At 41.4% G+C, this 27,453-nt stretch overlaps 1 protein-coding gene across 11 annotated transcripts in view; it reads left to right on the top strand.

The window, feature by feature from the left end:
* Window positions 1-27,453, top strand: part of adgrb3 (adhesion G protein-coupled receptor B3) — a 590,910-nt gene that overhangs the window by 477,976 nt on the left and 85,481 nt on the right. For all 11 annotated transcript variants that reach the window (XM_078398997.1, XM_078398996.1, XM_078399002.1 and 8 more), the window contains 2 exons: window positions 11,683-11,786; window positions 12,569-12,671. In XM_078398997.1, coding sequence (XP_078255123.1) covers window positions 11,683-11,786; window positions 12,569-12,671 — 207 coding nt within the window. The remainder of the gene's footprint in view (window positions 1-11,682; window positions 11,787-12,568; window positions 12,672-27,453) is intronic.

The raw sequence follows: 27,453 nt of genomic DNA, 5'->3' as shown, positions 1-27,453 counted from the left end.
TCTAGCTTATATTTTTTGTAGGTTTATCCCCTCTTCAACTCTCCATCCTTGGCAGTTAGTTAATCATGGAACCAAAAATTGCTCAAATGCATCGGTTTCCTCAGTGCTGGAACATTCACAATCTGTCACCTCGTGATAAAAATTTATATGGCACCTTTCACAGCCGTCACAGTGGTGTTGGAAACAGCAGTTAATATTCACCCATGTAGCTATGAGGTCATTGGTAGTCAGTTTGCCTTCCGCAGGTTTTCCAGCGGTGGCTTCCTCAATGAGGGAGTCTGCAAAGTTGTCACTGCCCAGTAACTGTAACATTGATCATATGAAGTGCTTTGGCAATGTCCAAAGTATGTCTCAGTCATCTGGACAATCAAAACCCCTTGGAATATAAGAAAATAACTGCAGATGCTGGTACAAATCGATTTATTCACAAAATGCTGGAGTAACTCAGCAGGTCAGGCAGCATCTCGGGAGAGAAGGAATGGGTGACGTTTCGGGTCGAGACCCTTCTTCAGATTTGTAATTTGCATCAAGGAAAAGTAAGTCTTCTTCCCTCCTTCCGAGTTTATTGTTGTATGCACTAGTACAGTGATGTACAATTACATTGAAAATGCTTCCCTGCAATACTACTGCAAGCAATATTTTCAATGCAGCAACATTGCAGGCATGTAGACTGAAAACACACAAAACATAAATATCCATAAATTATACAAGACAGCAAAGAAGAAAAAGACTGCAAAAACAAGTCATTGGCACAGAACACAATAAAAAGGAACAGGTCCATGGTAATGCAAGAAGCGGACCGTATTATTCTGTTCAAGTAGGATGAGGGTTGTGTAGATTGATTCAGGCTGGTTTGCCTCCTGCTTCATGCTACCAATTGAGGGAGTGTAGCGTAGGTTCACAAGGTTAATTCCCGGGATGGCGGGACTATCATAAGATTAAAGAATGGAGCGACTGGGGTTGTATTCACTGGAATTTAGAAGGATGAGAGGGGATCTTATAGAAACATTCAAAATTATTAAGGGTTTGGGCACACTAGATGCAGGAAACATGTTCCCGATGTTGGGGGAGACCAGAACCAGGGGCCACAGTTTAAGAATAAGGGGTAGGCCATTTAGAACTGAGATGAGGAAAAACTTTTTCACCCAGATGGTTGTGAATTTGTGGAATTCTCTGCCTCAGAAGGCAGAGGAGATCGATTCACTGGATGCATTCAAAAGAGAGTTAGATAGAGCACTTAGGGCTAGTGGAATCAAGGGGTATGGGGAGAAGGCAGGAATGGGGTACTGATTGGGGATGATCAGCCATGATCACATTGAATGGCGGTGCTGGCTCGAAGGGCCGAATGGCCTACTCTGGCACCCATTGTCTATGTATCAATGTATCTATGTATCAATGAGAAGATGGCTTCATGCTACCAATGAGAAGATGCCTCCTGCTTCATGCTACCAATGAGAAGATCCTTGATGACAGATGGCACTTTCTTGTGCATGCACATCATGTGGATGCGATTCATGGAGGGGAGGGCTGTGCCCATGGAAGACTAGACAGAGTCCTCCACTCTCTGCAGCGTCTCGCGTTCCAACATGTTGGAATTTGCACTGTGCTTGCACTATGTTCTGCTTTGGATCATTAGACAATAAGAGCATCGATGTCAGGATGCTAATCGTTCAGCGCGGCCTTCAGTGCTATAACGCCGAATAACTTCACTTCTAAACTTCTAGAGAAACCCGCTGACTGACTCCAGCACTTTGAGTTTGTTTTTCTAAACTTTCGGGACCTTGCCTTGTGGTCTCCACCTGCAACTGGCTGCAGAATTTCCTGACCGCCGGATCTCAATTGGTTATAAATGATCTTAACATTTCCACCAGCACAATCTTCAACAGTGGTGTTCTGCGAGGTTGGGTGCTCAATCCCTTGCTCTGCTCCCTGTACATTCATCACTTTGTGGCCAAGTACAGCACCAACTCGATCTTTAAGTTAATCGGCAATGTCACTGTGGTTGGCCGGACCAACAATGATGATGAGGTGGAGTTCAGAAAAGAGATGGAGAACCTTGTGTCATGGTTTCGGATCAACAACTTAGCCTATGAAGTCAGAAATACAAGAGTTTCCTGCAGTTTCTGTGTCTTCATTCTACTGCTCCACATCATTGTTAAGAAGGGTACCAGTTGAAACATTATCTCCCCATTTCTCCAAAGATGCTGCCTGATCCACAGAGTTCTTTTGGCACTTTGTTTTTTGCACAAGGTGAAAGAGTTGGTTGGTAACCTGAAGAAACTGGGTGGGGGAGTTGGGGAGTTGGGGATGCTGGTAAACACAACCCTGTCGCACAGTGCAGCTGCTGTAAAGATGGTCATCAACTTCAAGTTTCTTGACATCCATATCGGCACAACCTAACCAGGTCCCTTCACACTGATGAGTTAATGAAGAAAGCATTTCAGTAATTTTTATTTTGTTAGGCATCTGAGAAGATTTGGCATGGCCACTAGGGTTTTCCTGAACATCTACAGTTGTGCTATTGAGAGCGATTAATAGGACACATCTCAGCCTGTCTCTGCTCTTGACCACCTGAATGTGCAGAGAGGGGTGAACACAGCCTTGTCCATCACAGGCTCGTCACTTCCATCCACTCCTACACAACATGTTACACAGGAAGGCTGGAGGTATCATCAAGGATGCCTGCCAGTCTGACTCTTCCCTTTTTTCTCTTCTACCTTTTTGGGAGAAGATATAATAGTTTGAAAGTTTGGACCTCCAGACATAAGAACAACTTCTTTCCCATTGCTGTCAGATTCCTGAACCAGTCATTTCTTTCACATCCCCTTCCAGGACACCCCTTGCCACATACTCACTCTTCACTCTACCTCATTCGGTTATTTCTTTATTTTTTTGTTCTACATCATATTACATTACAATCCTTGCACTGTTTTGCATTGGTCATTGTTTTTATTGTTGTACATGTTGTATTTATTGTTCACTGAGCTTCACGTGAGCAAGGAATTTCAATGCATTTTGGTATAAATAACAATAAATAGTAAAAAAATAAATACAAATCTGAAGGCCATGTTCAGCACTGGGCCTCTGGATGAATGTGTTCTCATGCGACTGAGCAGGGCAAGCTCCAACCATAAACTAAAACTATTAAGTGCTTTCAAACCTGGTAGAGACATAAACTTTGGCTTAGCCCGCTGGCATAAACTCAATGGTTCAATGGTATTTTATTGGGCGAGGTACAGTGAAAATAACTGAGAATGTTACTTGATGTTCAAAAACTGTGGAAAACAAAACAATAAAAGAATTGTCCAAATTATTACAAATGATTGGACGTTATATATTTTTAAATTGAAAAACAAACTTTGGTAATCCCAATTTTCAACTAAATTGCCTAGATTTGTGTTATTTTACTACAGTATTCTTTTTCATTACAATCTTAGACCGTATGCTGTTTTCCCATTGTCATTCTAAATATTGTTGTATTTAAGATTGTGTACACTGTGCATACTGTGAGCATTATGTGAACAAGGAATTTCATTGCACCCTGGTGTATATGACAATAAGATAATCTTGAATCTGAACTTGCCTTTCTTCCTCACAGCAGTTCCTCTCTAGTGAAGTAAAAAAAGTTAATTTTATTGCACTCACATACTTTACCCATTTTACTCAGAAACATAAACTATATATTCACATACAAGAATCTGCGTCTGTTCCCACAATTCTGTCAATGCTAAATAAAGTCTTTGTTGAATTCAAAATTTGAAAAATACATTGATACATTGGTAATTACCTTCAAAAGCAACATTTTCATGTCACTCAGCATAGGGTTGAGAGTAAATGTGTAAGAAGGAACTGCAGATGCTGGTTAAATGGAAGATAGACACAAAAGTCAAGTCAAGTCAAGTCAATTTTATTTGTATAGCACATTTAAAAACAACCCACGTTGACCAAAGTGCTGTACATCTGATTAGGTACTAAGGAAAAAAATGAAACATACAGTAGCACACAAACATAACAGCACATACAAAACAGTTCACAGCGCCTCCTCAATGAGCCTCAAACGCTAGGGAGTAGAAATAGGTTTTGAGCCTGGACTTAAAGGAGTCGATGGAGGGGGCAGTTCTGATGGGGAAAAAGGTTGGAGTAACTCAGCGGGACAGGCAGCATCTCTGGAGAGAAGGAATGGGTGACATTTCTGGTCGGGACCCTTCTTCAGTGTTGCATTTCTGAAGGCACTGTCTTTCAACTTTTGAATTTAAACAGGGAACAATCTGTCCTCGGATTGTTTCTTTAAAAAGTCCTCTGGTACTCCAGTTGTGGAGGGTACAGTACTGCAGCTGGTAGAGCTGCTGCCTTGCATCACCAGACACCGAGGTTCAATTCTGACCTTGGGATCCGTCTGTGTAAAATGTGCACCTTCTCCTTGTGATCGTGTAGGTTTCCTTCGCGTGCTCAGGCTTCCTCCCACATCCCAAAGGTGAGCGGGGTTTGTCAGTTAGTTGGCCTCTACAAATTGCACCCAGTGTGTAGGAAGTGGGTACTAAAGTGAGATAACATAGAACCAGTGTAAATGGGTGATCGATGGTTGGTGTGGACTTGGTGGGCCGAAGTGTTTGTTTTCATGCGGCATCTCTGAACTAAATCCAGCATCAATGTTGAATGTTGGGACCTCGACCATGAAATCCATGAACACAGTCTGGCACAGTTCCAGCGAGCACTAGTCTAGACGTTCAGGATTGAAATTAGAAAATGCTGAAAACGCTCAGACTGAGAAAAGAGTTAACATTGCAAATCACAGACCTTTCATCAGGTCATTGACCTGAAAATGTTAACTAGGTTTCCTTTTCCACAGATGCTGTCTGACCTGTTGAGTTTTTCTAGCATTTTCAGTTTTTACTTCCGATTTCCAACATTTGCAGTTTTCAGGATTCAGGGCCTCGACTTTCCTGCAGGCTTTTATGGTTATTTCAAGCTTCCTGATGCTTATGTAGGAAATTGCTAGTTGTTCCATGCAAAGCATTTGGCATTTCACAGGGAAGTCCCAGCCAAGATAATAAAGACCAGATAACACTGTGTTGATTGAAGGATAAATTGTGATCATAACATTGGATATAACCCTCACAGCTCAGAATATTGCCCGAGAGGCCAGATTGTTTCCTGGTTCTATTTCTTATGATGTTTTGAATAGATTTAATTAGAGACTGTTTTAGAGAGGAAAATAATTAGCAATGTGGGCAATAGTGATGCTTATTATTGACTCAACCATTTTATTGGAATGTAAACACTTACAGTTCATCTGTTTTAGTTGTACCAATGGTTAGAAGCAATGTAAGAAGCACAGTACCTAGAAACAGCAGAATAACATAGTGAACCACACTATCACAATATCCATAGCACCCAATACCCTGACTATGTGCAAGGGAGTGTAATGGAGATGATAAGCTGCTTGCCCAAATGCATCTCCTCTAATTTTGGTCTTAAATTTCCATTGCTTTCAATTGAGTCAGGCTGACTCACTATCTCTTGTTCTACACTACCTCACAAAGTAAAAATCTGTTTCAGTGACAAGTGGTGCCAGATCTCAGGGGCTTTGCTGATAATGAGATTCCAGGAGCTGTCTTCAAGCATTTAAACAGCATTACCTGAATTTCTTGAAGAGAAGGGACCTTATCTCCTTATACCTCTCAAAATATTGTACTGAGTAATGGACAACAGGGAGTAGAATTCACTGCTGTAGCCCAAATAAGAGGTTCAAGTGGTAACATAAACCATGAATATCATCCTCTGGTTTTATGAACACTGCAGTTAGATAGTAATAATTATATAATTCCCCATTGTCCATTATTTTGTGCTATATACCTAATATATTTTAATGGGAAGTGTCGTATTAAGTTTGCTGTATTTAGTTGAGTTGTGATTTTTTTTAATTCTACATTCACAAAACAAGATGATATTTAGGAGAAATACACCACAATTGTTTTGACCAGAATAAATAAACCCTATTATATCCTCCAAGACACATTCTAAGCTTCTTTCCATGTCTTTTTCAACCTATCTGAAGTTCTTGGCCTGCTTGATCGCACAGTCTTGCTACAATGATTATCCACCCTCAACCAGTTTGGTGGGACTGCACGCAAAGTTCTATTCTTGTGGTCGTCCTAGAAAGAGATGCCATGCATGGAGTCTCTTCCTGTGCTATTATTCCAGGTGGCCCTGCCGATCTGTCCTGGATCTCGACCACCTCTCATCTGCATGCTGCACTATAACATCACCGGCAAACACAATTGGTTTCAAATGCATGCTATTTCTCCGAATTCAACCTCGTCACCATTTTGTTTAACCACAACGTTGTCTCCAAATGGTCAGATGACCTGTCCAATTTCCAGTACTGCATAAACAGAGAATCCCTCCAACTGTAAATTGGAAACAATGAAGCATTGTCTTTGGTCCCTGTTAGTAACTTTGTCCCCTAACTTCCAACTTGCAACTGCCATCCCTGTCCATGCTAGCTATCTAAAGCAGATCCAGATTATTCATAGCTTGGTATAATCGCCAACTGACGACCCATGGACCCGTTGCCGGCAGGGGAGTCTCCTCCTAGGGGGGGAGAGGAAAGAGGAGAGGGAGCCATTCACCACGGCCCCGGGCGGCCATCGCGACCCATGGACCTGTTGGGTGCAAACCTCTCCTGTAGTGGCAGCTCCATGGCGACGGTCGTTGCTTTGCAGCGGCGGCGGCACTCCCCCCCCCCCACGTGGGACCCGGAACAGTGACCAATCGGGCAACGAGCGGGAGGTCGGAGTCAATCAATCGACCCCACATGGGGGGAAGCAGCAGGAGCCAATCAGGATGCGCCGGACCCACGTGGGGGGGGGGGGGGGTAGAGCCAATCAAATTTATTAAAGTTTAAATAGTGATATTTTAAAGTTTAAAAAGTGAATATCTTTGAAAGTATAACAACCATTTGAACCGCAGGCCAATGGTGAGTAAGGTGGGCCTAAAATTGTTGCGCTATCATATACCGTTTTGGCTGTATTTCGGGTATACACAAACTGACGAATATACAAGATGAGAGTTTTAGTAATATACATATATATATATATATATATATATATATATATATATATATATATATATATATATATATATATATAGATAGATAGATGTGGTCTGAGAGTGTCCTTGGCTATTCGGCCACTGCAAGTACAAGCCTGATCACTTTAACCATCTCCTGAGTGGCATCCCAGGTAATCTTCATATCATCCATAATCCTGCTCCCATGTCCTAGCTCGCATCATTGGATAATCTACTTTGTCTCCCAGCTGTGCAATTTGATTAAAAAATTCCCATCTTGTTTTCAACTCCTACCTAGTTCTTTGATCTGCCCCACTCCCAAAACTCTCTGTGATATCTGCTATGTGACCCTGTCTCTTTTAAGTTTTACTCCTCCGTGGTGGACATGCCTTAAACTATGAATGCTTTCAGCTCCTTCTTCTTTCGTGTCCATCATTCAAATGTTACATCACTGTCATCGTCCGTCCTGAAAAGGGCGCAAGCTTCCAGCGACAATCAGTGGGAGCCATCACTTGCACAATAGATAATGGTGGTAGCAGAATTAGCACAGGACACTTCCAGTTTCCAGCTCCTCGACGTGGGGCCTTTCAGCTCCTGTTCCTTGCCAAACCTTCCCTGTTAGATGCTCCTTTAAATATCCCCACCTACTATTTGCCATCTTTCCGAATTACTCCTTTCGTGGTTTGGTGTTGAAATTTGTCTGATAATGCTCCTGCGAAGTGCCTTGAGGTGAATTGTTACATCAAAGGAGATATTTGTAATTTTGATAGCACTGAACATTTATTTGCAATTTTTAATTGACTATTGGAATTTCTGATGCTGTTACTTTTTTATAAATTGCACCTTTTGATGTTGCATCGTGACAGCAGCAATCTGGAATCACAGGTCTGAATAATGGATGTGCAAAGCATCCCTGATAAATTAGTACAAAGTTTTGAGGGCCAGTTCTATGGACCAAACCTGTGTTTCATTGCTCTTATTTGTGCCCTCCTTATCTTTGGTGCAAAACAAACGTAATTATGGAACAGCATTGGAAACGAGCAAGATTCACCCGAATTACAAAACATTCATTCATTTCAGCTGCAACTCATGTGAAAAACAACAACGGGCAAAGTATATTTTTGCAATGTCTTGAAAGTACATAAATAGAGAACACAGATCTGAGTGAAGAGGTTTTTTTTAACCAAAAAATCATCAGATTGTGTTAAAAGGGCAAAAAATAACTTTGTTTCCAGTTGCTTCTGTTGGCCCATTTGTCCACCAGCACTACCGCCAGACCCATTCCACCCAAAACAAATGCAACAGAAGGTTGCTTCAGTTGAATTAATGGTTTGGATTGGTGCGTGGTTGGAGAAGCTTTTGGATAGAGATTTTCATGTTTAAAAAAAAAAGGATTTGGAGAACATGTTGCACAGATAATCTACTTATGCTACAATGTCATTGATCTTTAAATGAGCTGAATTAGTCTGAGCCTTGATGATTCTGGATGCAAGTGCCAGTAAGAAAGATGGGATATCATATCTGTAAAACGTGGCATCCACTGTGTGGCAATTAAATCTGTCTGGAGAAGAGCAAGAACCAAGCATCGTGCTTCCTGGCCAGCAACACAGCTTTCTTTCTAATTATGTGAAAAATAAATCAGCAAATGTCCCCGAGGAACTTACAGTTGAGTCGCCACACTATAGCATCCAATTACTATCTGTGAATAAAGTTTGAACATGTTTCCATGCATTTTTGTTTAGTTTTGACTTCTTCATTGCTTAGCCCCAAAGCCTATAAATGGTACTCTGAACATTTCAAAGGTAACAATCCTAATATTGTTAACTTGCCCAGCTGCTAATGTTGAACGACAAACAAAACTTGAAATAAGAAATAAAGTAGATGATGTTGGGAGTACTTGGCAAGCTTGGTAGTACTGAAGAGAGAGAGATAGATTTGACCTTTTAAAACCTGGAGGAATTAGAGATCAAATATGGTTTAATTTGCAGAGAAGAGAGAGGGGTAGAGAGAATACAGGAAAGTTCTGTGACCGAGTGGAAATGAAAATAGACTGGATGAAGCAAGTAGCAGCGATGGTGGCTGAGAGAGTATGGGAAAGGCATGTTAATCATGGCTGATCTGTCCGGTGAGAATATAAATGGAAATTAGTTATTGAACACATCGCACTCTGACCTGCCGAATTTGGCTTTTTATCCATTTCAACAAAGCCCCTCATCAGCTCATGTTGAGGCATCCCATCTCCTGACTGACAAATTCTGATGAAAGATCATCAAAATGTCACATTAACTTTGTTTTGTTTTCTGTCTGCACCATGCTGCCTGACCAGTCAATTATTTTGAGCATTTCCTTTTCATTCAGCTTTCTAGCAACTGTACTTTGTGTCTCACAATCCCAGCACTTTTTTAAAAATCTCTCCCTCTTCTCATTCATATTTCTATTTACATCTCTTCTAGTCATATCAATTATAATTAACAAGTCTTCACTGCCCTCAGTTGACACCAGAACCACTTTTGTCATTCAGTCTCCCTTGGTCTCTATCCAATTACAGGTATTCCCTTTAATCCCTCCATTCTTCCCCCTTCTCTACAACTTAAAACGTGTTCACTTTATAACATTTCCTGATTCTGATGTTGGGCCTTCAACTTAAAATGTTAATTTCTGCCACTGCAGGTACTGTCTGCCCAGCTGTGTATTTCCAGCATTCTCAATTTTTAATTTCATATTATATTCATGCATTGCCTATAAGTTGAACCAATGGAGGAGCCGAGATTTGCTTCTTGCCTCCAAATATTTTTTATCATCTGTAACTAATTGCTCCTCCTTTTGGAATGCAGACCAGGCTCCTGTTTATCAGCATACCCGTGGCGATTGACAGCCCTACATTTTCTTTCAATTTTCTTTCTTGATGCTTCATTATGAATTCTTTATATTTCCTCTTGGATAACAGATAAAGAATCATTAATATCACAAATGGTATTGCATGTGAAAAATCTGTGCTCACCCTAGGAGAGGTGAAGTGGTATCATGCATTGCTGAAAGGACTGATCCCATTTCAACCTTCAGGCATGGTACATTGAAAAACATACATCAGTGATAAAGATGGCAATGTACTCGCCACATGCACATAAAGACTTATGCTTTGAGGATGAGCGCACCATTGAGAGGTGAGTTATAAACAAAAAACATGAGAACGAAAGTAAGACGTATCAGTATGAAACACCCAGCGTTTGCCACAGCCTACTGAGAGAAGGGAATACATCCTGTGTGGATCAGATCTTTGTGAGCAAAACATTGGAGAATAAATTGTCTGGCTGCATATCCAATTACTTGCCCGTGTTCCAAAAACACTTGCTTAATATATGAGAAGTCATCCTCAAATTTCATTGGATAAATGCTTACTGCCTTCTCTATTGCTTCCATCGAGTACATTTTGGAGCTACATTATTCATTAAACACAAATACATGGCCAGGTTAAGGAAAGGTTTTTTTCGCAGTGCTTTTTGGCATTTGCAACCTGTAGATAAAATTGCAGTTACATTTAAATGTTTCAAAGGCTAACAGCTAGCTTTCGGAAGTTACTTTTCTAACAGATTGGAAAAAAAAGTAATGATCTATTTCAGATCACATCACACTAATTCTGCTAACCTTTCTTCCTCCTTCTGCTTTGAATGGCTTCTCTCCATAATATCTTAGTAGCTGTGACCTAATTCTGACCGAAATGCTCCTATGTTGGGTCTTTTACTGCAGTAAAGGCACTATGTAAATGTATTATTGTGCAAACACAGGAAATTGGTGTTCCCCACAGCTGTACTTTGCAGTTGAAAAGTGTCCATCTTGCATTTCAATACCAATGGTGTACTGACGGAGCAGAGTAATTAACTGGTGTTTGTCCTGTCTGTGCAGAAATAATGACTTTCCTGTCTACAAAATGTCATATGAATAGATTATGGTAACATCTTTAAACCACAGGTTCTAGTCCTGACACTCGACTGCATTGGCATGTTATTGTGAAAATAGGTCTGAAGTGATTGCTAGCAATGTGTATGCAGCTGTAGAATGAACCTAAATGTTTCAGCTTCCACAAATGTTTTATGTTATCATCCATTAAAATTGAGTTTCCATCTGCAAACGAAATTAAGCAAAACTCAATAAAAATAAAAATAAGTTACTGACTTAAAAATTTGCAGGAATTGAATTTGAAGCCTGGTGAAGAAATTTGATTTCTTCTATGTGAGGAAGATGCAGGATGACTTTAGGATACAAATCATCTTATGAGCTGCAGCTTTAGCTTACTTAATGCTTTCTTTTCTTATTTTCCCTGTAATCTTTCTTCACTTTATATCTGATAAAGCCCCAATTATATTACAGTTATGGATCACAAAGTGAGGGATATTGTGAAATATTCCACAATCCCCTTGTGTAATATTTTTTGAAGAAACCACAAATATTTTTATCCCCCGTAGTTTAAATTCATGCCTCATCGCTTATTAAAAAAAAATAGCATGGGTTTTAGCTTCATTCCAATAATATTCAAGAAATCATATTGTATAACAAAATGTTTACTGCAATGAGGGCAAGTTTTGTTGAAGTATTTCTGGTTATTTTCCACAGAACATGGACAACGCTGATATGCCTTCGGTCACGCTAATCGTAGGCTGTGGTCTCTCCTGTATAGCCCTCATTACTCTTGCAGTGGTCTACGCTGTGTTGTGGAGGTGTGTACCGTTGATTGAAAGCTTATTCCATTGTTGGCCTGTCAGCAACTAAAACCTGCAGCAACCCTAGCTAACTTCAGTGTAAAGTTATTTACATACGGTCTTAATTATTGCATGTTTCAAGGATGCAAGTCTTCAACGGTTTGACAGGAATTGCACAGAAGTATTTTTAGAGGACTGAAGCGGTTATTCTCATCATCGCTGTTATCCAGGGACTGACATAATCAGGTTTTCAGCACACTAAAGTCTAGGTTCTCTCACTGACTATATTATGGAGTTTCCGTGCTCACGAGCCAAATGTTTATTAAACTCTTCTTCCCAATGTTCTGCTGAAGCTAACCTGAAGGTGCTGAAACCTTCTCTGTAATTGGTTGTGTGGCAAATTATGTAATAATGTTCTTTGTTTAGGATAATTAAGCGGAAACCAAGTGAAGTCAATTAGATAAGTAAAACATGGTTTTGCCAGATGGAGTTATAATGCATCACTTACTGTTAAATAGTTTATTATTTTGCACTCCAATTAGCTTCATGTAAAAAATAGCATGAATAATAATTGTTATTACTTAAGCCTTGCTCCTTTGAAACTGTTGTTTACTTGCATCTCTTTTGGTGTTCTTTGGCCTCATTTACATTATGCAAATTGAGTTAAATACAAATTATTACCTCCAAAAATCGAGCCTAGATCAGTTTTACTCTTGAGATGATTAACTTGAGAGATCTGTGTTTAATGCTTTCCCTGCACCAACCCAACTAATAGGCAGATCTGTGTTATCTTTTCTCAGGTACATCCGATCGGAAAGGTCGATTATTTTGATAAACTTCTGTCTCTCCATCATCTCATCCAATATCCTGATCGTGGTTGGACAAACACAGACTCATAATAAGGTGCCAAAGTCTGCAATTTGCAGCCAACTCTTATTTTATAGCTCGAGAATGGGAGATTGAAATGGAAAAAATGGTGTGATGAGTGAGACGAATGCAGTGCTGTTCCCTACATTGTGGTGAGCTGTGGCAATGGCTGCTGCATCAGAGGCCAGTGGTGCAAAAATAATCCATCTTGTTTGATTAACATAACTTGAAGAAATAGTGTTGGGTGTTGTGATGTGATATGACATGTATGTGGAATTTTGTGTGTTTTTTCATTAAGAACGATTAAATATATGAAGTGTATTTGCATTGTCATAGGCATGAGTCACCAGGCAGGGTTGTTGTTCAATGGCTCAGGTAGGGTTTCAGTATTACTTTCCTTGGAATGATGTGTGGAAGTTTGCTTTCGTTGGCAGACCCTGTGAGATACTAATTAAATGGAGTAAGGAGTGCAGAGAACACTCGTAAACTTGTTGTTCATGGTTTGAGTTTTGAATCAAGACCAGAGACACTTTGTCCTTTCATCTTGGATAAAGGGTAATTCGGAGGTTATCTTTGGCGTTGATATCAGCATGTTCGTCTTGATGTAAGGAGTGATCCAAGAGTTGGTGGATGCACAAATAAACATTACATTTTAAAAAACATTACAGATTTAAAAAATAACATTTTACAATGGGGAGGAATGAGTAACAGGATTTCTCTGTATAAATTAACTGGATTAAGCCAATAGAAGTATATTTGTAATGATCTTGTAATCTTGAGTTTATCAGTGTTACTGGAGCCATTTGATATTGAAGGAACTTCTGTGTGAAATTATGAGGCTAGGTTACTGGTACATCACAAAAGCTTCCAATCTAATGACCAATATTAATGGAACTGCCCAGGGCTGTTTTCACCCAGGATGTTTCGTTGGTTGAGTAAACAGAAAAGACGGAATTGTGAAGGAAATCTGACAGCGTCTAAGAATGGATGGCCTCTCATGCAGCCTTTTGATAAAGGAATCATGAACAACCCTTTGACCTGCCTTTTGCTCCAGCAGGCTGCCAGCTTGGCAGCATTTTCCACGTTCGGCATTTGATATTTGCAAATTTAACACTGTTGAGTTTTATTTCTGATAAGTTTTTTTAAAAAGAGAAAATAACCATCTCAACGGGGCGACATGGTGTCACAGCGGTAGAGTTGCTGCCTTACAGCACTTGCAGTGCCAGAGACACAACCACGGGTGCTGTCTGTACGGAGTTTGTACGTTCGCCCCGTGACCGCGTGGGTTTTCTCCGAGATCTTCGGTTTCCTCCCACACTCCAAAAACTTAGAGGTATGTAGGCTAATTGGCTTGGTATAAGTGTAAATTGTCCCTAGTGTGCGTAGGATAGTGTTAATGTGCGGGGATCGCAGGTCGGCACAGACTCAGTGGGCCAAAAGACCTATTTCCACACTGTATCTCTGAAACTTAAATTTTTTTTAAACTACTCAATAAGTGAACGTTGTACAAGACTTTAACATGGTGCACTCGCAGGTCAGATACATATTGTCTCTCAGCAATCAGCTTTATACACATGTACGCACACATATGCATGCACACGCACATGCAAACACACCCATATGCACCACACATACGCGCATTCATGTCCATTTGACGGGTTCCAACACAGACGGCAGAGCTTGAACCAAAACAGAACCAAAGCGAATGCCACCACCCCATTGGTAGAACAGCTGAAGTGGCATTATGTGGAGTTTTTAGACACACAGCCTATGCTAATGTCACCACCAACATGCACTCCTCAGCTTCCCAAGAATATTCATGATTACGTAAACTGCAAGTTAGTAAATTGCAATTATAAATGCACTGAGGTCATTATGTGGTTCTAGACTAGGACGTCTAAGTGCTGAGAAGGAAGTCAGGAGAGCATGTGAGACAATAATTCAATTGCTCATCCACCTTGTGTTGGGTAGCTAGTTATTGCTCGCAGATCTGAGTTATTGCCAGCAGAATCTGGCAATTTGCAAATGAAAGTTATGTGTGAGGCTGGCAGGGAGGTATGGCAAATATTTCCAGCAGTGCATGACCAGATAGTGGAGATATTTTTCATTGAAACTCCAGTCATTGGCTTTCATTTAAAATAAGGGGAGAATCACTCAAAACTCCTCCCTGAGAGAAACATAGGCAGCATTTCAGGGTTGACAATATATTTCAGATCCAATGAAAGGCCATTGGCCCGAGGCATTAAAGCCGTTTCTCTCCAGACTAAGGCTGACTGAGCTGCTGGCACTTAACAACATTGTCGACTGATATTTCAGATATCAAAGGTGCAGTACTTGTGTTTTGTGTTATTGAATGTGTCGTTAGTCAATAACTAGTTTGAAACATAATGCTTAATAACTGTGAAAATTCTACCTGTGAGGACATAACTTTGTTTCACAGAGAGCCAAGACATGAGATTGTCCAACAGCTGGACAATGCAGAAACGTGCCATAGGGTTTTCAAGGAATGGTGTTTCCTGCTTTGGACAAACATGGACAAGGTCTGGTGCACAGCAGGGTTGCGGACAGCTGTGGAGAGGGTGGGATGCACGTGTTGTGGAGGGCTGTTGCTTCTTCCAACTTGTTCCTAGGGTCTCGACCCGAAACGCCACCCCTTCCTTCTCTCCTGAGATGCTGCTTGACCTGCTGCATTACTCCAACATTTTGTGAAATATATACCTTCAATTTATACCAGCATCTGCAGTTATTTTCTTACACCACTGTTCCCAGTAAAGAATACGATGAACATTTGTGTGATATTTTGAGTCCTATGGCTTTGATTCCTATCAGCCTGAACTCTCTGCCAGTGGTGTAGGAAGGAACTGCAGATGCAGGTTTACATCGAAGATAGACACAAAATGGTGGAGTAACTCAGAGGGACAGGCAGCATCTCTGGAGAAGGGTTTCGAGCAGAAACGTTACCCATTCCTTCTCTCCAGAGATGCTGCCTGACCCGCTGAGTTACTGCAGCATTTTGTGTCTATCTTCCCTGTCTCTTGCCGTGCTTATCTATGCAGTCGTCGTGAGTCGGCACCCTGGATATGATTGAGAACATAATTCAGGAAAGATATGGGGTTTTTTAGACAATAATGTAATTTATCCGATTTCACAGTCTTGGCAGGCATCGGTCTCTGAGATATTTTTATGAAAATTCATTATTCAAAGGTCTAGTTCAAAAACATCTGAGTTAGTTATTGCTTGCAGATTCTGGCAATTTACAAATGAAAGTTATGGGTGTCAGGCAGACAGCGAGATATGACAAATATATCCAGCAGTGAATGACCAGGTAATTTACAAGTGGAGATATTTTTCATATCAGCATTGGCTTTGACATATTCTCTTTTTAAAACACCTCTATGGTCTCAGCTGAACAAAATTAATATCAGAATAACCTTTTTGCTCCCTCAAAATTCACATTTGTCATCGTGCTCTTATGCCTATGAAAATACACTTTTTCGAATGTGGGAGAAAATTATCTTTGTGAGCTCTGTATCTTCCCTCATTTCTCAATTACAATCCCTGTGAATTAAACCCCTGTAAATTGCATGGAGTCAGGTGGAGACTGTTTCCACATCCCGATTGTTCCACTCTGCATTTGGCCAGGGGTGCTGCTTGAGATTACACTGATTACAAGAAATATTCTCTCCGGTTGCCTTTATGGGTCTATTTGGCTTTACAGGGCAACTATCTTACCAGAGTCACCTGTTATGTGGTGAACATTCACATCAGTGAAACATATTGACACCATGTCATGTCTGGCTTACTTTTGTGCTGCCTTTATTCCATGTAGGTACAGCTAAGTGTATGGCTTTTGGAGAGTCCGGCTCTATCTAAAATTCATAAAATCGCAATGCACAATAGATCTCTGACACAAGGATCCACAAAAACCCGTGTGTGTTGATGTGCACGGTGTCCAGCCCAGGAGGCCCCATTCTTTCTACACACGATATACAATCTGCTCAATAAATTTCAAAATGGAAACAAAGGAGACAATTAATTATCACGATATGATATTAAAGATGAACAACCTGAGATAACAAAGTGCAAAGTTTCTTCCTGAGACTTTGGGACTGGTTTTGGGACTGGAATGGTTCCAGACTGGTTCTCTGCTGTGGTCTAAATGGGTGATGTTTCACAAACAATTCACACTATCTGGACAAAGTAATCTCTGCAATGCACCATTCAGACATTCACTCCCATTTATAGTGGTGCAAAGGGCTTAGTGTCTGCTGTTAATCCCAGTGCACATAAGTCTTTCCCCTACCCACAGTCTACGGTAACTGAGAAGGTCAATCGCAGCAATCTCCCATCCAGACCATCACCCTGACTTGCAAACACGTTAGTGTTTCTTCTCCCTCTTCTCCATTCCTTTGTTACTGGGAAGTCTACATTTTGGATGGCACTATGGCAATGCCTTCACCAAGACTGCAGTAGTTCAAGGACTCTTATTTCCACTGATTTAAAATGCAGTTTGGACTAGGCATGAGAAGTTGATCCAGACATCTATGATCATGTTGCATTCATGGACCAAAATGAAGTATTTCAGGAAAGGACCACCAACATATTGACCAAGACCCCAAATGCTGGAGAAACTCAGCAGGTCCGGCAACATCTCTAAAGAACATGGATAGGGATGTTTTGGTGAGATCCTTCTTCAGAATGATTGGTGGGAGAAAGCTGGGAAGAGATGTGGGGGGGTGGGGGAAAATAATAGGTGGACATAGGTGAGGGTGGCTGGGGGATGAGGGGAGGGGGGGGGGGGTGGTGGGATTGGTAAATGTTTGGGAAAAGGTCAGAGGTGAACAAGCAAAAATGTGTGAGACAAGATATAAGAAAAGAATAGGCGAGTGGAGTATTGTGTGCAGGTTTGGTCTCCTAATTTGAGGAAGGACATTATTGCTATTGAGGGAGTGCAGCATAGGTTCACCAGGTTAATTCCCGGGATGGCGGGACTGACGTATGATGAAAGAATGGGTCGAATGGGCTTGTATTCGCTGGAATTTAGAAGAATGAGAGAGGATCGTATGGAATCTTAGATATATAATTCTTAGAGGATTGGACCGGGCAGATGCAGGAAAAATGTTCCTGATGTTGGGGGAGTCCAGAACCAGGGGTCACAGTTTAAGAATAAGGGGTAGGCATTTAGGACTGAGATGAGGAAAAACATTTTCACTCAGAGAGTTGTGAATCTGTGGAATTCTCTGCCACAGAAGGCAGTGGGGGCCAATTCACTGGATGTTTTCAAGAGATGTTTTAGCTTGTAGGGCTAAGGGAATCCAAGGATATGGGGAAAACGCCAGAATGGGGTACTCATATCATCATATCATATCATATGTATACAGCCGGAAACAGGCCTTTTCGGCCCACCAAGTCCGTGCCGCCCAGCGATCCCCGTACATTAACACTATCCTACACCCACTAGGGACAATTTTTACATTTGCCCAGCCAATTAACCTACATACCTACATACTGATTTTGGATGATCGGCCATGATCATATTGAATTGTGGTACTGGCTAGAAGGGCCAAATGGCCTACTCCTGCACCTATTTTCAATGTTTCTATGTGAGGTGTGCAGCCAGAGGAATCCCTGTTTTCCAGGGATGCTGCCTGACCTGCTGAGTTACTCCAGCACGTTGTGTCTTTTTTTTGTAAGCCAATGCCTGCAGTTCCTTGTGTCACCATATTGACCCTCTCTATCTTTAATTGAGTCCAACAGGATCTGAGGCTAATAATAATAATAATAATAATAATATTCATTTATTGTCATTGCAACGAGTACAACGAAATTAAAAAACAGCCAATCCTGACGGTGCGTACAAACATATATGCAATAAATGCAAAAACAAATAAATACATAAATACAATTAAATTAAGTACAAGATTTTTTAACGGTGTTGCCTAGTGCACAGGTAGTGTTCAGTTCTCGTATGGCCCTGGGGTAAAAACTGTTCTTAAGTCTGTTTGTTCGGGATTTGATTGACCTGAAACGTCGACCAGAGGGCAGATGAACAAACAGACGGTGGCCGGGGTGGGATGGATCTTTTATTATTTTGCCTGCTCTACTGAGGCAGCGCAGGCTGAACAGGTGCTCCAGGGAGGGCAGTGAGCAGCCGATGATTTTCTGGGCCGTCGTGATGACCCTCTGAAGGGCCTTCCTGTCCTTTTCTGAGCAGCTGGCATACCATGTGGTTATACAGTATGCCAGCACACTCTCGATGGAGCAGCGATAGAAGGACAACATGAGCTTCTCCTGCAGGTTGGTTTTCCTGAGGATCCTCAGGAAGTGGAGTCTCTGCTGTGCCTTCTTTACTGTGGTGATGGTGTTGGTAGACCAGGTGAGATCCTCTGCGATGTGCGTACCCAGGAACCTGAAAGCTGGTACCCTTTCCACGCAGACCCCATTGATGTAAAGTGGATCGTAATCTCCACTTGTTTTTCTAAAGTCAATTATAAGTTCCTTTGTTTTGGAGGAGTTCAGGACCAGATTGTTCACTGAACACCATGCTGCCAGCCTTTGGATTTCATCCCTATAGGCTGTCTCATCTCCTTCTGAGATAAGTCCAACCACAGTCGTGTCATCCGCGAACTTGATGATGGTGTTGGTGGGATGGGTGGGGGCGCAGTCGTGAGTGTAGAGGGAGTAAAGGATGGGGCTCAACACACAGCCCTGTGGTGAGCCGGTGCTCAGTGTAATGGTGGAGGAGAGGTGAGGGCCTATTTTGACTGTCTGGGGGCGGTTGGTCAGGAAGTCCTTGATCCATTTGCAGATGGTTAGGGAAAATCCAAGGTCGGAAAGTTTGGTGACCAGTCTGCTCGGGATGACCGTGTTAAAGGCAGAGCTGAAGTCGAGAAAGAGCATCCTCACATAGCTCCCCTGGTGTTCAAGGTGGGTCAGTGCAGTGTGAAGAGCAGTGTCGATGGCATCCCCTGTAGACCTATTTGCTCTGTAGGCAAACTGGTATGGGTCGAAGGTGGGTGGGAGGCTGGCTTTGATGTGCTGCAGGACCAGTCTCTCGAAGCACTTTGTGATGACCGGTGTGAGTGCTATACCCATTGTTGGACTAACCTTGAAGGAGACGCCTTTTCCATATTGATTTTATGAGCATATAAGTGTAGGCTAAGTAATCAGAATGATATCTTCACACATTCACCTTGCCTCATGGACAGCCTTTCACCATGAGTCTGTGTACATAATCAGACAAATCACATTTAGAAGAAACATTTAGACAGGTTTAAACATTTAGACAGGTTTAGAGGGGTATGGGCCAATTATAGGCAGGTGGGACTAATGTAGATGGGACATGTTGGCCCTTGTGAGCTAGTTGGGCCGAAGGGCCTATTTCCACGTTGTAAGACTATGGCTAAATCAGTACAAATCTACCTCCCTTGCACATTTTCGTGACTGGTCCATCTCCCCCTTTATTAGATGTTTTGCTTATTTAAGCAGATGTGAAAATTATGGAGAGTTTAATTATACTTTCTCAATCTCGGTGGCCTAGATTTGGGAGCCAGATGTTTGATTTAACATTACTGCCGCATCCTATTCAGAAATAAAACAATTAGGAATAATCACGAGCTTGAGGATAGATCTCATCTCAGATTGATACAGTTTACCCGTATTACAGTCCAAAAAGTTGTGAACGTCATCAAATCCTTGCATGTAATATTTTGGTGCCTTTTTGACCTAATTATGGGAATCTCTTTCATCGTCAACATAGCCAGATGCCAGCTATTGTTACTCCAAAAATTCACAAATGTCACCATTGTGCTACCTTCAGAGCTTGCATTTTGCCGTGTAATAGTTCTCACCCACTCACAAGGGAGTTTATTAACCTTTGTAAACATTTTAAAACAGTAACAATGTGACACACTTGCGTTTGCAAGCCCCACTGTGGAATGGCTATATGCCTGTTGGTGCAAACTTATAACGACATGTATGCTAAGCAATTTTTCACAACCCATCAAACTTTTACATGAATATTCCCAAAACAGCAATGCTACTGTGTTAACATGCTTTGTACCAGAAGAGGTTTCCAAATGTTTGCCCGCAAGCACTGTGAGCAATGTGTGGAGCTGTCGTATTCTGGGCGACTGAGCATTTGACACTATCCTCCTCTTCAAAACATAGCTCTGTCTAACGCAGCAACTTCAGTTACTAATTGGTAATTACAACCTGTCTGTAAATAGTGTAAATTTGCAGCTGTGCAATAATCTATTTTTGGGACATGTTTTTAACAATTTGTGAAAATCTTCTCCTGTGCTCATTGGAAAGAAGGCATCAAGTCAAGTTTATTTGTCACATACACATACAAGATGTGCAGTGAAATGAAAGGTCACCCATAGTCTAGCAATAGAGCAATAAAAAGAAACAATTTCACACACAATCACAACCAACACAACCAAACACAATCACAACCAACACAATCACAACCAACACAAAAAAGAAACATCCATCACAGTGAGTTCATGGCATCATGGGATCAGACATTGTGGGCCGAAGGGCCTGTTCTTGTACAGCACCGTTCTATGATGTCCCTCAGCGTCAGCTTCACCTTTTGCCCAATTCCTTGATTCTTTACAGTCCCTGAAAAGCAATCATTTTAGCCTTTAATTCATTGGTGTAGCAAGTAATCCTTTTGCCTTGCACCTCCAGTGACAGGTTTGTTTGAGTAGACTTTGCATGTTTCTCCCTGTGACGGTGCGGGTTTCTTGCAAGTGCTTCCTTTTCTTCCCATTATCCCAGAGAACCGTTGGTAGGTTATCTGGCCAGTGTAAATTGCTCCTAGAGTGCGTCCGAGTGCCAAAAGGATCAATGTGGAGTTGATGGGCTCTTGAGAGAAAATGAATTGCAAAGGCAGGCACATGAGGAGAGGGAGAATGGGACTAATGAGATTACTCTGTTGCAAGCCATCATGGTCCTGATGGACCAAACTGCCTCCTTTTTATCTTAATGATCAGGTAGGAATATACTCATCAAATGAGCATCCACAGTTCTCCAAAGAATTTTAAAATTATAGAAATTCTAAAAACCTCCTCTCCTAAATCACCAACCCCTTCATCTTGGACTCTGATCCTAGACCATCTAGTGAATGGAAGCACCTCATGACTGTTTCACCTTTCAATGATCTGAACCCCAGAGAAAGTCAGCCCTGTGCAGTGAGCCTATAACACTCCTGCTCTGTGGTATTTTGTCCATCCTTGGGTAAAGGACTAGATCTGTGCTGTTCCCTCTGTGATCTGTGTACTGTTCGTTACACAGTAGGTATAACGGCTAACTTCTCGTCTTCCTTAAAAAGCCCCAAAGCTTACCGTATGACGCAGGAACGGGAGCAAAACATTCTTGGCGCAAATAACAACAGAGATCTTCACGACGTTTCAGTTAGTTAGTCGTTTATTTGAAGTTCCACTAAAACATAATGACATATCTCGTCATTAACTTGGTAAGAATCTAATATATTATCGTCGTTCCTACGTGACCTATACTGACTTGCCAGACCTTTTATCCAGCAGGCACTTCTCGTATATCCACTGAGCCTTGTATTCAGCAGACTTTTTTGATGTCATACTAAAGCATTACGTCAGTACTAGAAGAATCTATACTCATAACCCTAGCCACACCTCTGGGTCCTCCCAGTCCTATACATAAGCTTAATATTAAACTCAAGAAAACCTCTTAGTGTCTAAAAAATAATACAGCACGATACAAAGTAATGCAATATGCTAAAATAGCTAATAAAGGCAAAATGGCTCCCACAGTAGGATCAAGGGACATGGATCAACGGCATGGCAATGTGTTCAAGCGGACGGAATGAGTTGTGGCCGAACGGAAAGGCAGAACTGGCTTGAGTGAATGTTCCTGTTCTCAGTCCGCAATAGCCGGTGTAAGCTTCCTGCACCAGAGGTCCTTTACACCTGAATATCAAAAGCATTAACTCTCCTGCACACATGCTAGGTCCAATTCCATCATGTGTTGAAAGACACCAGCACACCCTTGTTCCTGCCATCATACGCTGGACATAGCACTTCTCTTTTTCTTTTAATTCAGACGAGGGGACTTCACCCCTCAGGCTAGAAAAAGGGTAATCCATAATAACCACAGATAAAGGTTTGAAATTGGGCATGGTTGTGATGTTATGGACCTGTATGTGCTTCAGGAAGCTGTGACACCAACCTACAAGTACACCTTCCCTTAAACATTCCACAGAGGAGTCTCTTAGCCGGGAAATCGAATTACAGATATCTTCATCATTTTACGTTCACATGGAAGGATCAAGAGGCTCCTGCTTTTTCTACTTTCCACCTGCTTTTTCACAGTGATCGCTCCACTGCTGCCCTGTGTCTCTCACCTTACCCGAGACTATAGAAGCAGCTTAGCCAGCCTGAAATGCGCCCGTTGAAATGGACAGGTTCCTTCCCGAGTGCCAAAAGGATCAATGGGGATTTGATGGGCTCGTGAGAGAGAATGAATTGCAAAGACAGGCACGTGAGGAGAGGGAGATTGGGACTACTGAGATTACTCTGTTGGGAGCTGTTATGGTCCTGATGGACCAAACATCCAACTGCCAGGATTTGAAAAATATTGGAAGGAGGCTCTGGGACTGAAGGTTGAGATGTGTTGGCTGAGCAGCGCCCACTCTGGGACTATGTGGTGATTCACGACGCAGAGCAACTTAGTGAGAACAAGCTTTCAAATCTGTTTATTTAATTATCATGCCACTTGAGCAGCACACATATTAAACAAAGATAACATACCATCCAAGCAGGTTAATATGCCACATCAGACAAATGGCTGAAGGCAATGAGGTCTCTGAGCACAGCCTTTCACTTCTACTTCCAACCTTGAGTTTTCTAACCCAGACCTGCACTCCACCATTCAGTAAATAAATGGCCTTTGGCTGAACTATTCATATATATTTTAAATACACAGATACCTTGTGAGCAGAACATGGACCTTTGGATATCACAGCTTCCTCTTTTTAATTATGAGGACATAGACTACCCAAACCTTTGAATTCATACATGTCTTTGTAACGAGTTTTTATAGATCATCCCATTTCAGTGAATCTTTTCTTTGAATTCAGTTTATGTTATAAAACCTCTTGATACTTCTTGTAAACGGAAGGACAAGAATATTCCCGCTCTCTCCGTGATCCTTAGCATTTTTATTTTCAGCATCCATTTCCATATTTGGCTCAAATTCCCGACTCTCATCAATCCTCTTCCATCTGGTTTCTGGTGGATTTATTTATTCTCTCTACCATGCATAATCACCTTATGGCAGGACAGAAAATTAACATTTTTTTACGCCTTACTTATCTCTTCTGAACAACAGAACTGCTACTTTCCTGATGCTGTTATTTTGTAAGCAGTTTCATTTTAAATTTCCAAACCTCTGTGTTTCTGTTTTTTAAAAGCAGACTTGCTAAGCTTCATGCCTCATTCCTCTGACTTTATTTTAACCCATTTAGCAGTGTGAACTTAACTGATTAATTACTCCACTATACTATTTAATGAGTAGGGTATTGCCATTTTTACTTATTCTATGGCTGGCTATTTACAGATGTTGATAAGCTAAATCGTTGCATTAAAACCAATACCTACTTACCTAAATCTGTCTGAAGAAGGGTCTCGACCCGAAACGTCACCCATTCCCTCTCTCCTAGATGTTGCCTGACCTGCTGAGTTACTCCAGCATTTTGTGATACCTACCTAAATCTTACTATCAGCAGGACACTCAAAAAGAGTAATGATCGACCAGATCTCATTAATTTTTCAAACGAGCATCTCCCTAAAAACTTGGAATAGTAGTCACAATCGGCGAGAAATTGCACAGATGATTTTCCTGCAGATGTGTGTAGAACATTTGGAGGTTTTCAGGTTTGCTGGGCTATTGCAGTAAAGGGAAGTATGATTATCAAATTATGAAATCACAAACTAAATAATCTTTGCATAAATGTTCCCTGCCTCATTTACATTTTATACTATCAGAATTCAGAGCACACTTAAATGTGGTGCAGTGATCCTGATTTCCAGTGGTACATTTAAAACATATTAGCCAGATTATTCCATGTCCAAAGTAGAAGATTAGAAGATTCATGTAAAGACTGAAAGAAATGAAAATATATTCTGAGCACTGTATATCTGAAACGAGATACTAAACAATGGAATACCGATTCTGATAATGCTTGTGAAAGTAAGCGTGTTTTTATTGCACGGATTTGAATTTGGAGAAAAAGGTCTGACCAGTGGGATTTATTTCACAAAATGCTGGAGTAACTCAGCAGGTCAGGCAGCATCTCAGGAGAGAAGGAATGGGTGACCTTCTTCGGGTCTCGACCCAAAACGTCACCCATTCCTTCTCTCCTGAGATGCTGGCTGACCTGCTGGGTTACTCCAGCATTTTGTGAAATAAATACCTTCGATTTGTATCAGCATCTGCAGTTATTTTCTTACATAACCAGTGGGATTGAACAGAGAGGCATAAAAATAGGAATGGAGTATCAAGTGAAGCTGCATTCAAATGAAAGAGTATGTAAGATGCCGGATGAAGGGAGTGGGCTGAAGGAAGGAATGTGACAATTTGGGGATTTGGGAAAGAATGGATGAGAACACAGTGACAGCACGGAAAGGTCACAACAGAGATATCTAAGTGACTTTTTTTTTCACTGGGTATAATATTACGAGGAAGAACACAAATGATACAACAGTTCCCAGCTTTGTCCTAAACAAAAATGCTTTTATAGATTAAAGCAAATTATTTTTATTTTCTGTGTAAAGAATGGACATTAAATAGGATAGGATAAATTTCCATTTAATTGTGGGCATAATTGCAAATCTGCAGCTTTACTATCCAGTGTGTAGGAAAGAACTGCAGATGCTGGTTTAAATCGAAGGTAGACACAAAATGCTGGAGTAACTCAGCAGGACAGGCAGCATCTCTGGAGAGAAGCAATGGGTGACGTTTCGGGTTGAGACCCTTCTTCAGACTCAACCCAAAACGTCACGCATTCCTTCTCTCCAGAGATGCTGCCTGTCCCGCTGAGTTACTCCAGCATTTTGTGTCTACCTTCGCATTACTATCCAGAGCAGGTCTTGACCAAGGAGTATGCAGATACCATCAGTAATAGCTCACTGGTGCATCCAGCCTTTCAAGAGCACCCCGAGATGCAGGAGTGGAGCACTCACTGAACGTAACGTCACAGCAGCAAGGTTAGCACATTTAACTTGCAGTTGGCTGCGCAAGTCAGACTTGGCATCGGTGCAGATCACACTCCATGCAAAAGCCGCTGCAGTTCCTCGGGCAGGATGCTGCTTGCCGCATCAATGAAACATTCTTTCCATCACTGTTTAAGAATCACAACTTGCACTTATATAGTGCCTGTACCCATCACATGGTACTTCACCAAAGTGATTCTCAAACCCTGGTTAACTCTGAACTACAGAAAGAAGATGCCTGGTCACAATCAATCCTAATGTTGCGAAGAGGGATGCGATTTAGATAGGAGAGGTCCAGTGAACAGAATCTGGGGAGCTGATGATCAAGTCTTAAATTAGAAAGCTAATGAGATCGCAAGAGATGTGCACTGGGGGAAAAAGGAAGGGCTGAGACTGTGGAGAGACTTAAAAGCAAGGAAGCCGATGAAGATGTGAAGGAATGAACTGCAGATGCTGGAGTACACTGGAGATAGACACAAAATGCTGGAGTAACATAAGGGTCTCGACCCAAAACATCACCTGTTCCATTTCAACAGGGATGCTGCCTGACCGCTGAGTTACACCAGCATTTTGTGTCTAAACCAATGAAGGTAACGTCCTTCCACAGTTTATTTTAAAGCTGTCGTTGGCATCGTTCTTCAGAAAGAAATTTTATAGAAGCATGTTAAGCAGATTGAGTTAAACCCCCAAACTTGTCTGATGCAGATGTTTCCAAATTATTAGTTTTGCCTTCTACATAACATATCCATACTTTTATATCAGAACAGGTGAGCTCCCATGAGAGTGCTGTAGTCCTTCTGCAGACGCCAGCGCTGCATGTCTTTCATTCATTGCTCTTTATCTCTTTACATCATCGTCTATATCTCTCATTTCCCTTTTGCCTGATAGTCTGAAGAAGGGTCTTGACCCGAAACGTCACCCATTCCTTCTCTCTGGAGATGCCGCTTGTCCCGCTGAGTTACTCTAGCTTTTTGACTCTATCTTCACGTTGCTGCAGAAGTTGTGGTGAAATGTGAGGCATGAAGCATAACAGCTACTGTGCGATACGTGAATGTGTCAGGCCTGTGGCAAGTGAGTGACACATGCAAGGCCTTTAATACACTGCTGGTGTCTACGTCATTTTTTTAAAATCAGCTTGTACGCTTATGTGATAAATAAACATTTTGATGATTTAAACTTTTCCTATATTTCCAAATGTTAGCGCTTAGCATTTCCTTGAAAGCATCTTTATTTAGTGTAATCCTGATTCATTTCTGTGTGAAACGTAAGTGGTCTTGCAATCAAGTACTGTAAAATATGTTGCCATGGCAACTCTGCAGATCCTGGCATTTTTACCCTTGGACCCAAGAGGAGCAATTAGAACCAGTTGTTTTTCTTTGTGTTTGTCAAGTTTGAGCAGTTGATTTTGCCAAGTGCTTGGGTTCTATGAATGCAACCTGAGGGAGAAAACGGAAAGTAATCATGTTTTTTCACACTAGCTGGATCTTTAGCATTGCTGGCAAGGCCAGCGGTTATTTTTTTCATCTCAAGTTTAATGTGAGAAGTTTGATGAGGATCCACTT

This window comes from Rhinoraja longicauda, chromosome 5 (genome assembly GCF_053455715.1).
Source record: "Rhinoraja longicauda isolate Sanriku21f chromosome 5, sRhiLon1.1, whole genome shotgun sequence".
NCBI classification, from domain to species: Eukaryota; Metazoa; Chordata; class Chondrichthyes; order Rajiformes; family Arhynchobatidae; genus Rhinoraja; species Rhinoraja longicauda.
Note: the sequence above shows the minus strand (reverse complement) of the source record. Positions and strands in the feature narration are given on the sequence as shown.